The 18,653-nt window shown below is 38.6% G+C and overlaps 1 protein-coding gene across 1 annotated transcript in view; it reads left to right on the top strand.

Moving 5' to 3' along the window:
• jph2 (junctophilin 2) overlaps positions 1 to 17,515 on the top strand; it is a 38,820-nt gene extending 21,305 nt beyond the window's left edge. Inside the window, exons 3-6 of the mRNA XM_036590998.1 lie at positions 4,281 to 4,399; positions 8,335 to 9,440; positions 14,070 to 14,166; positions 15,605 to 17,515. Coding sequence (XP_036446891.1) covers positions 4,281 to 4,399; positions 8,335 to 9,440; positions 14,070 to 14,150 — 1,306 coding nt within the window. The 3' untranslated portion in view covers positions 14,151 to 14,166; positions 15,605 to 17,515. The remainder of the gene's footprint in view (positions 1 to 4,280; positions 4,400 to 8,334; positions 9,441 to 14,069; positions 14,167 to 15,604) is intronic.
• Positions 17,516 to 18,653: the final 1,138 nt, after the last annotated feature.

Below are 18,653 nucleotides of genomic sequence, written 5' to 3'. Positions count from 1 at the left end.
TCTTACAATAAAATGAAAAAATCCAGCACCTAATTATTATTTTTTCATTGTTAAGTGAATTTCTATGCAATTATTTTGCAATACTAAGTGATTAATTTGAGATACTTTCTCATTATTCTCATTATAGTTTGTCAAAATGATGTCATAGTATCTGAAAATAATACGTAAAATAATTAGGAGCCGGAATTTAGTTTAAGTGGTGAGAATGGGCTTCCATAATAGCATTTGTAACATCATTCATATTCAGATTTGACAAAGAGTGCATCTTGTGTGAACACCTCTTTTTAAACGGTGCGAATGCTGGTTATTGACTTATATTTAAAGACCAAGAACCTAAACCTGTGTTTTCTTTCTAATTTGGTTAATGTTGTTATTTCAGACAAATAGTAATCATGTACTAAGTAAACGCTTTGAATAATGTTCCAATGACCAGTAAATAACCAATATATTTCACCATATTTGTCTCCTCTTGATGTAAACTGGGCGGTCCTAATCTTGGGTATGGCTTCCATGAGCATTCCCCTTACCAAGCACAAGGCTGACATCTCTTGCCCTGCCCACCCAAAACAGTTTGAGAGTCAGATAAACTTACAGCTACAGCTAACCCAGCATCACCAAAAGCTACCAGTCTGTAGCTGCCTGTCGCCGGTGCATTCGTTTATCCATACACAAACATTGTTGGTTTGTCCGTTGCTACTTCCATCCGTTTGTCCATCCGTCCATCTGCATATCTGTTCCTCTGTAACTTTTTTTGTCCAATTACCATCACATAAAAGCCGGATAATGATTTTAGTTCTGTATGAATGGCCGAGCAAGCTAAAAGTGAGACCTGTCAATCAAGCTGCTCATTAGCCACGCCCACACAGTTTTCAGACAGGTCTTTTTAAGCTGTGTTTTATCATGTTTATATCTTTTTCTTTCAAGCTTTGCTGAATGTTTAATATAACTCTCAAGGTTAGTATCATACTAACATTTTTAATATTTAACTCTTCATTTCCTGCGACTTTAAAGGTTGTAACTGATCAGTGAATTGATATAGAATCTTACTGCACATGTAGCTCCTGTAGTTGGCCTACCCCTACAAGCTGAAGAAGACTGAAATAGATAAAACTTTAGATAAAACTTTTAAAGTGATAGTTCAGCAAAAAAACAGGTAACAGTGGAAGCTTATAGCATAACAATTAGCACCGTGCAAACTGCATGCCACTTTTCAGCTACTCAATGAACATCTGTCCATTTTCATAGGGAACAGCATGTCATACAGTGTCAGAAACCACATAAGCAAGTCTATTTGAGATCATTTAATGACTAAACACAGAGGAATAAGTGTGATGATTTAGGCATGTAGTTTGCACTATGCCAATTAATTATGGTTTGAAGATTCCATTACTTGTTAGTGACATTAGCCTCGAAGCTCCTCCAAGCAAACTTTAGACCGTGGCTGGTCACCTACAGTCATACGCAAATGTTTTGGCGCAGTAATAAAATGTGAGGCCCAGTGACGGTTTTCCTATAGCAGGGGCCAGCTGTATCACTGTATCAATCAACTCCAAGCTCGGTAGCCCTGGAGGGAGCCTGAAACTAGCCTGACTGCTTGTGGACAGGTGTAGATCTAAGATCCACTACGGGGAGTTGTGCGCCGGTCTAATGGTTCCGCTGGGAAGTGGCTTCTAAACTGCGTCTTAAAGTGGACAAGGCTATTTTGAGCTCAGGCTAACGTTACAGCATGTCAAGTATTCCCAGAGTAATCACAATCTGTAATGCTCCAACTGTCCAATTCAAACACCACAACACAGCAACACAGAGCTGCAGGGAATTAAACTTCGTAATTGACACGTTCTTGTAAAAAAGAACTTTATTTCTAAGCGTAATTACATATAATTTTATTTCAAATAGAGAAGATAATAATGGATTGATAGTAGATTTTATTACAGCCACACTTTTAAAAAGGGTCACTGAGGAGGTCAAGCGTATATCATCATATATTTTATGGCTGTGGTTTGTCCATGGTTTTAAAGCATTATTATAATGAACCTGTTTGGTAAGAATAAACTGTTCCTCACTCCACAGCCAAGGATATAGAGTGGTACGGCCTTGGTCATACCTCATTGTCTGAGGCTAGGTGTTAAAATAATTTATTTCTGCTCCAGCTCAGTGCCTGAAGAGTACACCCTCTCTAGCTAATAATAATCCTGCGATACGCGACCCTGACCACACACCTGACCTCTGCGTTCAACCCTCACACAGTTTAAGCACTATCCAATGGAGTGAGGTTGGAATTAAGAGTCTTCTAGCTTTGTGTGTCTGTTTGGGGATTTTTACAGATTTCCATTACTACCTGAACAGGGAATGATGAGGGATTCTTTTGTGTTGAGTGACTGCGCTTTTTATAAATGTAGCAGACAACTGCCGTCCCATCTTCCAAATAAAGACGACATGGAATGTCTTGGAGCGCCAGAGCTGTGCATTGCTATCGCGAGAGCACCATCAAGATAAAACCAAAACACTTTCAAGGAAGAAACTAGCTACCAGGACTGGTTTTGCAGTTTAAACTGAAATTCGGATTTGCTCATATGTGGGAATTTTAAAGGCCTTGTTCACATGTTTTGGGTACTAACCTTGTGAACTGATACTGCAGTAAATCATTAATAGGCTCAGTCATCAAAATAAGTATGCGGGATAAACAACAGTGTGTCACCGTGGCGGTACAAAGGCAGAATGCTTTTCACACTAACTATTTATCAGGCAGACCCGAGCCTGTTGAGACAGAATGTAAATAGGATACAAATGTAATTAATTACATAACTTACTATGGTTTGTCATTATATTACATTAAATAGTGTAGCAAAAAAAAACAATAGAAACTAGACATTTAAGAGTTAATATGAGCAGGAAATGGGAATTTCTATTGTTCTTTCCAAATTTCTGCAAAATTTCAATGGTTGAGATGAAAACAAAGTCATTTAGAGTGGTTTGATGTAAAATCGTGCATTGCAGAGGAACTTAGCGACTCAAGATTTCTTTACAGTGGTGGTTCCAAAGTAAATATAGCCATTTTATTTACTATCCAAAATTACTATCCAAATAATCTACGCATGCCTTATGAATTTTATAGGTAATGTTGATGATGGTAAAATAGTGGTAAATCTGAAAAAAATACATTTTCTTTGGGGACTATTTTGCCTTAGAACACCCTATATGTATCTCTCCACCATGTACATCTTTAAAAAAAACATTTTATACCAATACCTTATTTCAAAACTATTGTAAAACAATGTCTCAGGCATCAGGCAACATATTCACATCCATTTGATGTAATATCTGTCTCTTAGGTGGCTTTAGATGCTAAAGCTTTAGATACTTATGACGTCTGGTTCCTATACCACCAGTATGAACAATTCTGAGTCAGTAAGTTTCTCTAAGCTGGAGCTTTTCACATCAGACCACTCTGAATGACTCGGTTTACATCTAAGCCATTTAATTATACAGAAATTTTGAGACGTTTAACTGGAACCATCTTTAAGTTTAACCAAAATGACGGGCCTAGTTTCAGTAGAAGTCAGTAGCAGATTAACTAATCACAGAAGAGTGATTTGCTGCTGTCAGCAAAATGTTTGCCACACGCAGGACATGCTTAACCAGTTCTGTCAGATGCAGTCGTCGAAAGGAAATGTATGACAGGTGGAGACTAATTAACACATGATTCATCTCTGTACCGTTTACCGCAGGCTTTGATGTTTGTGTCATCTGATATACGACTTGCTATTCTGCATTATTTCCAAACTGTTATCTGTTTCTTTGTAACAAATTAGAGGATAAACAGGCGGGCCGATAATATGGCAGTGTAAACAGAGCTTTCCTTTTGCGGAGCGCTCCTGAAACTCTGCCATCTCAGATGACTTTTATAGGCCTCATGTTCCCCTGAGCTTATGTTTGGAGTATTGCTATTTCTGTTCTGCCTTTATTTGTGTCCCATAAATGTTGGGTCAGTGGTTACAACGTTGTTCGCAAAACAAGTGAATGAAATAGTACTATTGTTAAGTGAGTTAAGCATTCGTTTTACTTACACTGCCATGCCTTTCCAATGAAAAAACATTTTCCACTTGACTCATATTACATCTGCATAAAGCAGTGCACAGATATGTGCTGACCTTGTCCTTCTGATAAACGGCCGCACTCTTTCACTGTGAACTTATCTCATTTATTACAGTGGAAATGCAAGCATACGTTTGTGCCTTGTGAGTGGACAGATAAATAACTGGAAACTATTTCCTCTGCAGAACTGCCCATGCTAAGACCAAAGGAGAGTCTGCTGATCAGGCCGCTCAGGCTGCTAACAATGAGTCCAGTATTGCTCGAGTGGTGGCCAGAGAACTCTCACCTTCATTCTATCAACCAGGTAACTATAGGAACAAAAAAGTGTCAATAACTAACACATAACAATAACTAACCAGCTTAAAGTGATGTTTGAAAATTACACTTTTACACAATTTTTCCACAGTTTTTGAACAATCATGTTAATCAAAATGAATGATAGTATTCAGTTTGCATGATGCTAACCTGGTGTGGAATAATGCTACATTGCACTAACATCTATAACTCAGAATTTCTGACCTCTCACTGGGAAAAAACAAAGAAAACACCCCATGAACTGGGAATTCCTAATGTGAAAGTTAGGAAGGTGTGCTCAACTCTGAGTGTAGCATTAGATGTCATAACAACATGGCTGCTTATACTGTTGATAGTGATAACGTACCACTTCTCTGCTTTTCAATAAGATTATAATAGTATTTGCTTCAGATCAGCAGTTCTCAGACTTTTTTAGTCTAGGGCTTCATTTGTGGATAGTAAGTGCCACTGCCCCCCTCACCCTAGCGGCCCAGGTCATTACTTTCACTTCACGTTCAAGGACCATGTCTTACCAGAGCCTCCTTCATCTTGCTAGCTATCATTGACCTGCACATAGACATGCGGCCTTGTTCTATGACATAACAGATTTCCTGTTTAGTGTGCGCTGGATGGCTGAGAATTTTGATTGGTTGTCATGTATTTCATTTTAATAGTTTTTAATAAAATCTATGATTTTTAAACAAGCACCACTTTTTTAGATACGGCCAAAGCAAATTTAATAAACAGACAAAATTAAAACTCACCTGGTAGAAATACAACTTTCACATTTTTCTGACTCTCCCCTGTGGCCCCCAGTTTGAGAACAACTGCTTTAGATCTGTCAACATACAGACATGGAAGTTGGCTGAATCTGTAATGCTTATCATTAAGTTCTCTGTTTTGAAAGGTAATAACATCACTGACTTTATCGCTCATGGCACAGTGTTAGCTGGCTAGCTTCCTGCTAACAGTACTCACTTTCATGGAGGCATCCCTGTTTTCTCCCACTTTGTACCTAGAATGCGCAAACACCGAAAATGATGAAATTCCAAACTTCCCTCTTCAGAGTTAAGTCGAACGCGGCTTAACAGAACATTCAAAACAAAATCTTGTATCTCCAGAACTTTAAAGGAGAAGGAAATATCATTATTAACGTTTAACGAAAGTGGAGGAGAAAAGTATGTACATTCCTTATTCAGCAGAACCATCACTTTAAATGTTGACTTCATAATTTATCTAGTTTTATAGTTTTAATGTCTCAGATTTAAAGTTATCCATAGAATACAACATGACTCAGTTCATGTAATTATATGATAGCAAGTAAAGACACAAAAGACAAAGTGCTTAGTTAAAGTTAGACTGCTGTGTTGAATAAGGTCGCACACATAGAACAGTAGTCCTAAGTTATATATATATATATATATAAAGGCTGGATGAGTTCTAACTTGTGTTCCAGCTGCTCATAGACTCTAAGGTTCTGAAAGGAAAAGCTTGTACTTTCTCAAGACTAGGAAGCACCAACATAGACACTATTCGTTAGTAAGATAGTAAGATTAGATTTGTGCTTTTGAAAGCAAAGAAAAGGTCACACTCTTTCAGCATATGCAGTAAATGTCTACACAGCCAATCCAGGCCTCAGGCTCATCCCCAGGGCTGTCACCTTTGAGAGTCTAAAAAAAAGTTCTGACTTACAGGGGTGAAGGATCACACTGCTGCTGCACTTGAGGCCCCCAAATAGGGTTCCTCAGGAACATAGCTTAGCTTTTTACAGCTTCATGTTAAAACAAATAGCATTGTGGATGTTTTATGTCTTTTTTTATTTTATTTTAATATTTCTTCATTATAATGTATGTGGTTGTATGTACCTACAACAGACATAATTCATTTTTACACACTATATTTCCTTTTGAATTAAATAGGTTTTTTGGAAGGGGATTTCCACAGATATTTGTATATTTCTGCATAACTAAATGTTGAAATGTAAGTTAAAGATATTTATTTAAGTGGTTTGATGTGAAATAGTGCATTGTTGAGAAACTCGGTAAAGTCGGTAACTGACTCATATTTCTTTACAGTGGTGCTGATAGGAACCATGGGTCACCATGAGTACCACACAAATATAGCCATTTTATTTGCTATCCAAAACCACCAGTGAACCTACATGCATCTTCTGAATTTTAGGAATGTCGGTGGTGGTAAAATGTTAGTAAATCTGAAAATGTGTCTTCTTTGGGTTCAATTTTGCCTTATAACACCTTTCATGTAACTCTGCCATTAATGTTTACATCTACATTTAAAAGGTACATTTAAAAAGTACATTTTAGGTAAGAATTTAGTTGTAAATCAGTGTCTCAAACTTATGTGTCTTTGTGATGTGTATTTGCTGTAATAACTTTTCTGTGAGGTAGATTTAAGAGGCGTTAAATGCTTCAGGTTTCTGGTTTTGATCATCACCACAGTGAACAATTCTGACTTGAGTTTCTCTACAGTGAAGCATTTCAAACCATCGCCAAACCACTCTGAGTGACTTTGTTTAACAATTTAATGCAAAATGTTTTGACAAATGAAGGAATTCCCTTTTAAGACTGATATATGGAAATGACCTCTGTTCTGATTGGCTGCCCTCATTCACAAAGCATTCTGAGCTGAAATGTATGAAACAAACGGCAAAGTTCGGACTGAAAGTTATGTTGGAACTTCAAGTGTAATCCTGATAAATGTCACCACAGTCTGTATCAATTACTGTAATACTTTCAAAACTGCATTCAGGCTTCTTGTGAGTTATCAATCAGCTCCTAACCAATCAGTTCCAAAGGTCTGCTGTTCAGCTGCCATGGACAACATTAAACATGGTGTATAGAGATCATTCTAAATACGTAACTGCTTTCTGCCTCTGACAGAAGAAGCACAGCTTATGAATAATCAACTTCATATGGTCCCCGGCTGTGTTGTTTCATTTAGTTGTCTATATTTGTCTGCATAGGCTAATGATTTCTGTCAAGGAGTCTGAAGGAACACATGAGAGACTCTGAAAAGTACATTGTCATTTTCAAATTCAGCTCTCTGCTTTTGAAATTTTCTCAGACGTACATTTTTTGTTAAAATTGAAAGTAATACTTTTAAAACCAGAAGTGTCTGGAGTTTTTCGTATGACCACATCATGCATCTCTAAGTATTAACGTGTACAGGCTCAAAAGAAGGGTCCATCTCAATGGGTCTAAAATGCAAAATCCACCTTATACTGATGATTTTCCACACAAGGTAGCATGTCTCTTTATGTACGATGTTCTTGAGAGCATTAAGGCTGAGGCTTTAGCATAGCTAGAAAAGCCTAGTTATAGGAGCCTTAACAGATTTAACAAGTGAGACACAAATATTAGACTTGGTCATTTATTTACTGAGTTGATTGTGCAAGACTAATCCACAGTTAATGGAACCTTAAATGGAAGTTATTGCTGCACAAGGGGGTCACACCAGATACTGAAAGCAAAGGTTCACATACCTTTGCTACTCACAGGTCTGTAATATTGTCATTTTCCTCAGTAAATAAATGACCGAGTCTAATATGTTTGTCTCATATGTTTAATTTGATTCTCTTTGTCTGCTATCAAGACTTGAAAATATGATGAAGTTTTAGGTCATATTTATGCCGAAATATAGAAAATCCTAAAGGCTTCACAAACATTCAAGCACCACTGTACACATTAGCAGTGTAAGCTTTTAAACAATGTAGTAAATGTTCAGCAATGTCTGAATGTCTGAAGAAAACACTCATGGCAGAACTGTGCAAAATGCAATGTAAGGTAAATCTAATAGATCATAGGTTATTAAAGATTACCAATCAACGATCAAAGCTATTTGCTGAACAAAAAGAAGATGAGGTTCAGGTTGTTCCTGTTGTGAAAATATGCAGACCACTGATCTATCTTCTGTCACACCCCTCAGGCCCAGAATACCTGAAGAAGCGAGCGCTGCAGGAGATTGCCAAGAGCAACGAGAACGCTGAGACAGGAATTCACGAGCCACTGCTGGCGGAGGAGACCATGCCCACACCTCCAGAGAGCCCCTTCATGCATGAGATGGAGAGCCTGAAGCCAAACATTAGTCCAGCACGCACGCCATCACCTGGCCCTACCCCTCCTGCTGCCCCAGACCCCAACTTCCTCAGCCCCGGCAGCTGGAACGGGGACAGGACCAGCAGAGGCAGCAGCAGCAGCAGGGGCGGCAGCCGGCCAGGTAGCAGACCAAGCAGTCGGCCTACAACTCCATCTTATGCTGCTCCAGCTCCGGCTGCAGCTCCAGCTCCAGCCCAAGAGGAGCCTCCAGCCCCCAGCAATAAGGTCCCATCCCGTTCCCCCAGCCGCCAGAGTGCCAAAGCTGAGCAGGGCTCTGACATGGAGATCAAGCCCCTGCAGAAGATAGACACAGAGCCGAAAGCAGCAGAACCTGCCCCAGCAACTGCCGCAGCTCCAGTAAGGACCAGCCTCGTCTCTTCCACTGATGACGAAGAACCTCCTCCTTGCCCCGCCCCCAAAGTGTCCTCCAAAGCCCAATTGACCCCAGAGCCCAAAGACGCTGAGGACGACGAGCCAGCACCTGAGCGTCCTGCCCCAAAGATGGAGAGCAAGTTGGAGGCCAAGGAGGAGAAGAAAGCACCTAGCAAAGCAGACACCAAACCTTCACCAAAACGAGAACGCAGCCCGGCTCCGAGACGAGACCCCAGCCCAGCTCCAAGACGAGAACCCAGCCCGGCTCCGAGACGAGAACCCACCACAGCTCTGAGACGAGATCCTAGCCCAGCTCCAAGACGAGAAGCTACACCATCTCTGAAGCGAGAAACTAGCCCTAGCCCCGCTCGGAGAAGAGAACCTAGCCCAGCTCCCAAAGCTGTGACTAAGCCTGAACCTAAGCCTGTGCCTAAACCAGAGCCCAAAGTCATCGCCAAGCCAATTGCTAAGCCAGCTCCCAAGGTGGAGCCTAAAGCTGAAGTGAGGCAGAGGTCTGTGGTGAAAGCCCCCAGTGAAGTGGCAGAAGCCACAGAGCAAGATGAGGTAAGACAAGCCCAGTCAAACACTCACACACTGTCCTTTTATAATTATTGTCATAATAAAACTTGAATGACATTAAATATCATTACATGTTCACACAAAGCCAGCCAGTGAAACTTAATATAAAATCAGCTTTTTTTCAGTATATAATGTGTCCACCCTTGGCCTTTACTGCAGCTTCCATTCTTTTAGGAGACTTTATTTTGGTGTTTCAGTGAAATGTGCAGGATATTTTTCCACACCCTCAAAGTCAAAGGTAAATGAGTGAAAAAAACAGAGTTTCCAAAACTAGAATTCAAGAAATGTTTAAAAGATACAGAGAAAATGGAACTCCTAAAAACCGGAAGTGTGGAAAAATATCCTTGCAGATTTCTTTGAAAAAAGTTTCTGTTAAGTATGCTTTTGCATAGTTTTCTGTTAAATATATATTTTCTGCTTTTTGCATAAGGCTGAAAAATTAATAGTTTGTACTTAATGGCCATTTTGACTGGAAATAAAAATAATTGATGGGTGGTCTCTGACTTTTGCACTGTACCGTATTATTGATTTTCATGTTTATTTACCTCCGAAATATGTTCTGTGGCATAAAGTGCCACAAAATGCAACAAAATTTTCCAAAGCAGCTTAAAACTTTGGCCTCAGTTTTTCATCATAACATTATTATTCTGTGTTTTCCAGCCCCTTAAACACATTGTAATCAGAGCGTCTGAGCACCCTCCTCTCCTCTGCCAAGCTCTGACAGCTTGATTACCCTTCTAGGTTCTTGTGTTTAAACTTCCAAAGAAGCATTTCTGTACTTAGGGTAATCACATTCTCACAGTCATTCCTCACTTTTAGTGCAACAGAACATTTCTGTATGGTAGATCAAAATCAAAATGACAGATTCTCTTCAGAAAGATGCCTGTGTTCCCACAGACATAATAAACTGCAGTACAGCTGCCTTACTGATTTATTCTCAGTACTTAAAGGTACAGTTCAGTGAAAAAACAAATCAATTTTCCCATTACCCCAAATGTAGTGGATCAGCCAAGAAATGTTTGGCATCTGAAGGTGTTTTTAGGGTCACACTGGAGCTACGAGGCTAATAGTGCTAGCAAGTAATGGAAGGTTACACTCCACTAATTAGCACTGTGCAAACTGTGTACCTACATCACACACTTGCCTTAAACCACATTGAGTTGTTATGTATAGTTAGTGTTTGATTTACACAAATTTCCATTTACTCCAGATGTGGATAATAAGCCAAGACATGCTTGGTGTCCAGAAATTGCTTCTTCAGTTTAGCGCTGGAGCTATGAGGCTAACATTGCCAAAAATATTCAATAGTCAATAGCAGCCCATTTTTTACGTTTTCTTAATTTTAACATCAGTAAGTCACACTGTACCCTAAACTACACTGATAAGTCTGTGCAACCTTAATGAAAATCTGGATATGGTTTCAGTTGGGTGAGGAAAGTTTTGAGAATGTATTTATGGAAAGATTTGGGTGACTATTGACTTCTGGTGTCAACAACGTTAGGCTCATAGCCCCAGTTAAAAATTATCGAAGCAAAATTTGCACACCAAACATGTCTTAGTTGATTGACTACATGTAGGGTAAGTAGACAATTTTGTTAATTTGACATTATGATTCATCTGATTGGTTCAGAGTTGAAAACACATTTTAGACTTTAGACCAAAATGATTTTGCTTTGAGTGATCCTATATTTTTATTAAAATAAATGATTGAATATTCCATTATGACACTGCCAAAATAATCATAACACTACTGAAACTTTACCATTTGTTTCAGTATTGACTGTTTCGGTAGTGACAGTTTTAGCTGATTTTGACCATAATTTAAAAGCATTAACCAGCACAGAACTGAACAGTTGTACACACATGACATCATAATTATTTTTTCATTAAAACACAAAAAAGTTGACTTAATTGCAGAAAATATGTGTTTCGGTTGTGACAATTCTTAATGTTTCACCCTGATTTTCATACTTTGGGACACCTCTACTTCAAAACAATGCATAGCATGCAGCCATGAGGGACAGGGGTGTGGTCTCACTTCCTGCTCTAAAATGCAGGGGTGTGGCTAAAATAAGACTCCACCTATAGACTAAAACTCTGTTTCAGTAGTGACATGAAAACATGAGACAGCATTTTTTGAACAAAGTATTGTTTATTTAAGACTTTATAAATCTAAATCTTTCAACTTTAAAAGAAAATGAAAAGGTTTTTTTTTCTCTAAAAACTGAAAAAAAACATTGTAATATTTATTTTCACAAGATTAGAGATTTAAAGTTTGGGTTTGGGTTTTTGGGCAGACACTTCACACTAGAAAGTACACTATAAATGATGGTTTTCTGCATATTTAGGGTATTACTATTTCAATTAATGCACTGAGTTTATTTAGATCATAACATAATCCTTGTAAATATCTAAGGTCTGAATATTTAATTGTTTTTTATAGGTTTTACTGTGGGGTCTCAGTTTGAACTCATTTGGTAGAATGGTCCCCATATTATTGCTCCTGTGCTCCTGTTGTGTACAGAGTGGTTCTGAATGTGTTAATGGTTTTAGTAAGAGACTAAAAGACTGTTTACACATCACCTGAGAGAATAAGAGGGTAGTGTTATTCAGACTCTTTCTATCCCACCATTACCCACAGCCACTATCATACCATAAACATGCTGCAACACAGCCATTTTACTGTGGTATGAGAACATGCATCTGCTCAGTTACCAGAATCCTCCATGTATTTTCATGAATTACTGACTCTGCAGAGACTAAGACAGTGCTACAGCACCACCTTCATCTTCACAGTGGGGCAGTGCACGAGAGATTCATTCCTCTAGAGTAGCTGTTCCTGTGCTGATTAAACCACATCCTACTGCCCAGAAAACCACAACTGATGTGGACAGATCGTGCTGTTTGATATGCAGCCCTGGCTCCGGCCCTCCTGACCACATTTTTCATAATCAGGCATGTCCATGCAAGGCTGATCCTCAAAATGACAGATTGTTTCAAAAGCTGCTGGTGTTCCTCCAGACACTTTATAAAAAACTGCATCACAACCTGTACTGCCCTACTGATGGGGCATTCAGAAGACTAGCTGCTGTTAGGAATTTCACCCATTTTTCAAAATGTTCTGCATAATTCAGTGGTCATGGATTATGATTTTGCTTTGCACTTGAGATGTAAACAGTCAATCAGAGTGGTTTGATGTGAAACGCTTAATTCTAGAGACACGTCTTTACAGTGGTGTTGATAGGAACCATCCAAAACCACCAGTAAAGCCACATGTCTCACTGGTTTTTATATGTAATGTCAGTGGTGGTATAATAGGGCTAAATCTTAAAAAAAAAAAGTTCTCTCTGGGGGCTATTTTGTCTCACAACACTGTCCATGTATCTCTCCACCATTAATGGATTAAAAAATATTTTAGCCCGTATCCTTAAAATTATAGTAAAACAATGTATTGGGTATCAGGCAGCAAATACCAACCTAACCTAATTAAGCTAACAAATAAAGCAGGCTTATGCCCATTTGACTTGGCTTTATGGTGGGAAGCTGGAGCATCATTTTTGACTTCCACATGTTCAGGCTACAAGGTGGGAAAAACACAGATGCTTCCATGAAATGTAAGAGAAAAGCTAGCTAGCTAACGATAGTGATATGAGTCATAACTTTAACATTCATGATGTAGTTACCTTCTCAAAACAGTGAACTTTATCGTCCGTGTTACAGTTCAACCAACTACTGTGTCTGTATGTTGACTGATCTAAAGTAAATCTCTTTTAAAAATACAGAAGTGATACTACATTACTGCATCCCAACTTTCCAAGTAGGAATTCCCAGTTGAGTGGGGAATTCTGAGCTTAAGTTAAACACAGTCTTAGCAGTTTGCAAACTGTATGCCTAAATCAGCACATGCTTGCCTCAAACTGGGTTGGGTTGTAATGATGCATTTATGGGAACTAGGAAGTTTCTGAGCTCCATGTGGGAAAAATCCATTTGACCTCCAAATCATAATTCCCACTTGGAAAGTCAGAGACTCTTAAGAGCTCCATCTTCTCCAAATTACTATTCTGTGGTGTCATTTCAGCATGGTGCCACCATCAGTAGCATGCTTTGACTATTTTTGAACAGAGTTTATTTTTGTTTATCATATGCTGTGTCCTAATGATATTACTAAACACAAGGGGATACTTGGTATTTGTAAGATTCAGTGCAAGATTTTGGCTCAACCTGCATATTATTTGTTGGTGCTCTATTAACTGTGAATTGCCATAGACTAGATCCACTTTCAAAACAAAAAGGCAGAAGCTGCACAAATGCTTTTAGGTGAAAAGTAGAAAATTCCAGTTTGGACTGCAAAATTGCAAACTCTGGTCTCTGACGCTGTATGACATACTGTAATCTAAAAAATCACAACTCATTTATTACAGGAATTTAACTAGACAGAATATGAACATGTTTGGAAATTTTGCTCAATGATGGGTAAGGGTTGTGGGAGGAGGAGATGAAACATGAAAGAGAATTTTGTTTTTTGAAATGGTTTGGAATGATGAATTGTGCTTAACGTGATCAGGGAAGTGAACTTTAATGTTTTTTTCTGTGTTTTGTTTTCTTTCTTTTCAGGGGCCAAACACGATTATGATCTGCATGGTCATTCTGTTAAATATCGGCCTGGCGATTGTCTTTGTTCACGTCCTTTCCTGATAGAAAGATGTCCAAGGTAAACAACTGTATACCTGTCTGCTCCATACAGTACTTGAATACAGGTGACATGGTTCTACATGCTTGTATTACATTTAGAGAACCAGAATGCAAAGACATCATGTTTTCATTTCAGAATACGGTCAAAAGTGGGCCAATTTCCTAGACAGGCATTAAGCCTAGTCATGGACTCTACAGTGAGAGATCTGTATATAACCATAATAAACTACTCAGACACTTCAAGTGTTCATGAGCATAAAAATTTGTATAAAAACCAAATTGATGGAGAAAAAAGTATTCGGACACCACAAATTAATATTATTAGTACTTTGTTGCAAAGCTTTGAGACATCCGCAGTAGGGAGTAATTAACTTTTTGCAGCATTGTGGTTCATTTTTGGCCCATTCCTCTTGGCAAACTGTTTTCAGTCGAACCAAGGTTACGGGGGTCCCCTCTGATGGACTCCCTCCCTTTCTTGGCTGATGAGATTAAATTATCTTCCAATATGTCACGATACATTGCTCTATTCATTCAGACCTTGCTGAATGACATGTAATGGATCATATACCATGTGCAGAGAAGCAGCCCCATATCATGATGCTCCCACCATCGTACTTCACTGTAGGTTTGGAATCAAAAGCACAACCCTTTTTTATTCCAAACATAATGAGCTAAATTGAGAGTTGTTGTTTTATTTCAAATTTTAGATGCACATCTTTGTGCTTCTTTTTTAGCAGAAGAGCTGTTAAAGCTGATGACTGCAGTGCTGTCTGTGTAACTGCTGGTCCTGCTGCTTTTAGGTCATCCTCCAACTCTTTTCAAGTGATGACTGGCTTCTCTGTTACCTTCCTAATCAGTCTGAAAGAAATCGTGCATGACGTACCTGCCTGGGGACCATTAGTTGTGGTTCCATGAACTTCTCATTTGCCTATTATCAAAACAGTTGTAGTGACAAGGATGTTTAAGGTCTTTGCTAAGGCTCTGTAGTTTTTCTATTTGAGTGTTTTTAACAGTGCTGTCCCTGACAGCTTTACGAAGCTCCTTCACCTTCAACATGATTGCTACTTGTTGCGTGGAATCTTCCCAACCAATGGGAATCTTTAATAATGACACCAGGTCCAATTTGCACAAGAACATGTTTATTTTTATTTTTGCATTGATTTACAGAACCTGATTTAGTTTGTATTTTTAACCTTTACATATAAGTGTAGTTTAATACAATGTCTGAATATTTCTTTATTTATGCGCATGAATACAAAAGATGTAAATTTGAAGCAGCTATAAGCACTGGAAGTATATTTAATTATCAAAAAGAAGTTTTCCCCTCATCTTTATTTTATGTGGAAAATCACCATTTAAAATCCTGTGACGTCCAGGCCTGGGCTTCCCTGTGCAGGAAACATGACCCCATGTTTTGTCATAGAAAATAATTATGCTTCATTTTGATTTTTCGGCAGACTTTTTATTCAAACCAAGACCATCTAGAGGAAAGAAAGAAGAGAGAGGAGCTGTAATGGATGCTAAGTGCTCCGTCTGAGGCTTCGCTGATGTGACACAAAGTCTCAACAAGGCCCTCTCGAGCCACTTGAAAGACTATACCTATAGAGTATGTATTTGGACTGAAGGATGCCGTATGATGAAAGTGTTTCTGTGCCTGAATGCTGGATAAGCTCAGTGAGGTCAATGAGTTTGCTGCTTTTGAGAAAGATACTTCCGCATTTAACAGTGCCAAGTACAACCCTGCTGATCCACTGACACAAACAGAATCTAAAGACAGTGGCATTTCTTCAAACTGCTACAAATGTATCGTATACACGTCATGCTCACTGGTTAAGGATTGGTTATTTGTCACTGCGTGTTCATCTGTGGAGAATAAACGGATCCACAATGCCATGAAAAAGAGTTCAACCTGTTCTCTCTGATTCAGATCATGTGAATTCACTGATGAAAAAAAGAGTCTGATCTAACCTGTTGTATGTACCGGTGTGTGCAGAAAAAATATCCATATTAGTGTGTTAATGCGCACATAATGTCTTAAAATCCTTGTGCTGCCCATAACGCCATCACTCTAGTCAGCAAACACTGAGACCAGGTTAGTTTGGCCTGACGTTTACCTGCAGTCTTCTAATGAAGAAATATAAGACATGCTCATTCAGTCCCATTCATTTGGGTCAATAATGGATTCTACATTATTTATTTATCTACTGAAATCTAAGGTTTTCAAAAGATGGGCCTGCTGATATGTATGGCAACAACGATGTGAGTATGATGGGATGTCTATAAGTGTCAGATGGTTTGCGTCATTGAGAAATGAGAAGGCTTTTCTTTCTTTCAACAGCATCTCACTTCAGATGGAGTTTCTGTTTCAGTGTCTGAACGATTTTGATCAAAACATTGTTATAAATCTTTGAGCGGATGAGGATTGTTTGGCTGAAGAATTGTACTGTGAAGACGTGACAGTTATGTAGTTTGAGCTTTTTATTGCCTGCAGTAGACATACCTTTAGTGTGTAATTACTACAGTGACGGCCTTTGAGCGTGTTCAAATCAGGAGCTGTTTTTTATGCATGGATTCCATTGTTTTGTACATTTTTAACTTATAACTACATCAACAGCATGTGTCTTCTCAAACGTTGAGAAACTCATGGAATACCGCCAACATAAACTGCTTTTTTGTTGTTTTGCCCTCTTAGAATAAGAACTGTTACCTCAGCTATGCAATGGAGCTCCAGGTCTTATAGTAGAAGGTAGTTAAATGCTATGTTTATACACACTGCCCAAGTATGTGTTTAATACTGAAAGAAAGGAGTGCTCTCAATGTTTTTTTTTAGTAGTTATGGATTGTGATGCATTCATCTAGCTGTTTGTTGTGAGTCCCGCTAACCAAAGGTATAAAAGCTCATCAGAGCTGTGTAATAGTTATGGAACAACAGCGTTAGTCTATCTTGGCTTTTGACCTGTTTTCAATGGAGTGGTTTGCCATGGCATTGTTTTGCAGAATGACCTTGCTGAGATATCTCTCATTTGAGTCCCACCCACTGTTTGCACATTATGAATGGAAGTCATGAAGAGCAAAATATTTATTTGTTGGTTTGTTTTTTTTTGTGTTAGGATTTGGACACATTCATTCATGCTTTCACCAGCTGAAGGTTGCACAGTTAAAGTATTCAGATTGGTAGCGTACGTCTTTTTCACTTCCCTTCACTTTCCCAGCCTGATGGTTTAATTAGTGCATAGTCATGTTTGTACTTTGGAAGGAAAAATGAAATCATGGCATTCAAAAGACTGAATTTCGTTCTTGTTGTGCTGAACAGTCCAGTTCATACCCACTGAATGCAAATAAATCCATTTTTCAACTGTTACACCTTCTCATATGCTTCAGCTTTCATTTGTAACCAACCTAAACTGTTCACTGTAGCTAAAAACTGGAATTCCACTGTTTTTTCAACATTTTTTCAAGTCATTCAGTGTTTTGGCATCAGTGGTGCATTTTGGAGAAACTGATGTCTGGTGACTTAAAAAAATACAATCAGATTTTAAAAGAAGTCTGTGGGTAAAACACCCTACACGTACAATTGTGTACAAAAGCTGTGGCACACATAGTCAAATCATGTGCTTTTGTTGATTTTCTACATGAAAATATACAGCGAACACACTGCTGCTCCTTTTTAATAAAGATTTAACATGCGGGTGAAAGAAAACATACAATATGACCTGAGCAAAAGTGATGGCACCCTTCTTCCATGCTAAAACCAGCAAATCAATACAAACTGTGCTCTGAAATTTGCAGAAAAATGCTAATTTAAGCTTGTTCCCTATAAAGTATGTTATCTACCATTTTTACTAAGAAAATCAACAAAACCGGGAGTGGGCTCCTATCACCACCACTGTGAACAATTCTGATTTTCTTCAGAAAACATGTTACACGTTAAACCACTCTGAATGACTTGTCAACAACTTAGCAATTTAATTGGGCAGAAAGTTTGATGAATTGGTGGAATTCCCCATATTATGATACTATATACACATACTATAACCTACTATATGATTAGGGAATTTGACAAAAGTACAACGAAAAACCTTAAATGTAACTGCTTGTTCCATCTATGGTGAAGCCAAAAGGGGGGAAACAGCACATTAAATCCACCTGTGCCACCATGATAAAGCACCCAAAGACAGGACCTGAACACTGAGCGGTTTCAAATTTTGTCTGAAAAGGGGTCTGTTTGGACCGTCTTTAATTCTATGTACCAAAAGAGCTTTCACACTTGCCTTATAAAACATTGCAACTCTTCTGCTTGCTCAGCAGCTTCATTGCAGAATTAACCCAATTGTTGTTTATTAGCCAGTTCAATGTCTGCTGGTTTCTCATCACACTTCATTGCTTGGCTGGATCCTGGATATCTGTGCTTCAATCAGTGCAGAGTATGATTCAGCACAAGTTCACAGAGAAAGGCAGGACATCCACAGCTCAATACTGCCCTCTATGGTCAACAGCTGCTCAATA

This window comes from Colossoma macropomum, unplaced genomic scaffold (assembly GCF_904425465.1).
Source record: "Colossoma macropomum unplaced genomic scaffold, Colossoma_macropomum, whole genome shotgun sequence".
Classification (NCBI taxonomy): Eukaryota; Metazoa; Chordata; class Actinopteri; order Characiformes; family Serrasalmidae; genus Colossoma; species Colossoma macropomum.
The sequence above is the reverse complement of the archived record's forward strand: the minus strand, read 5'-3'. Positions and strand labels throughout refer to the sequence as shown.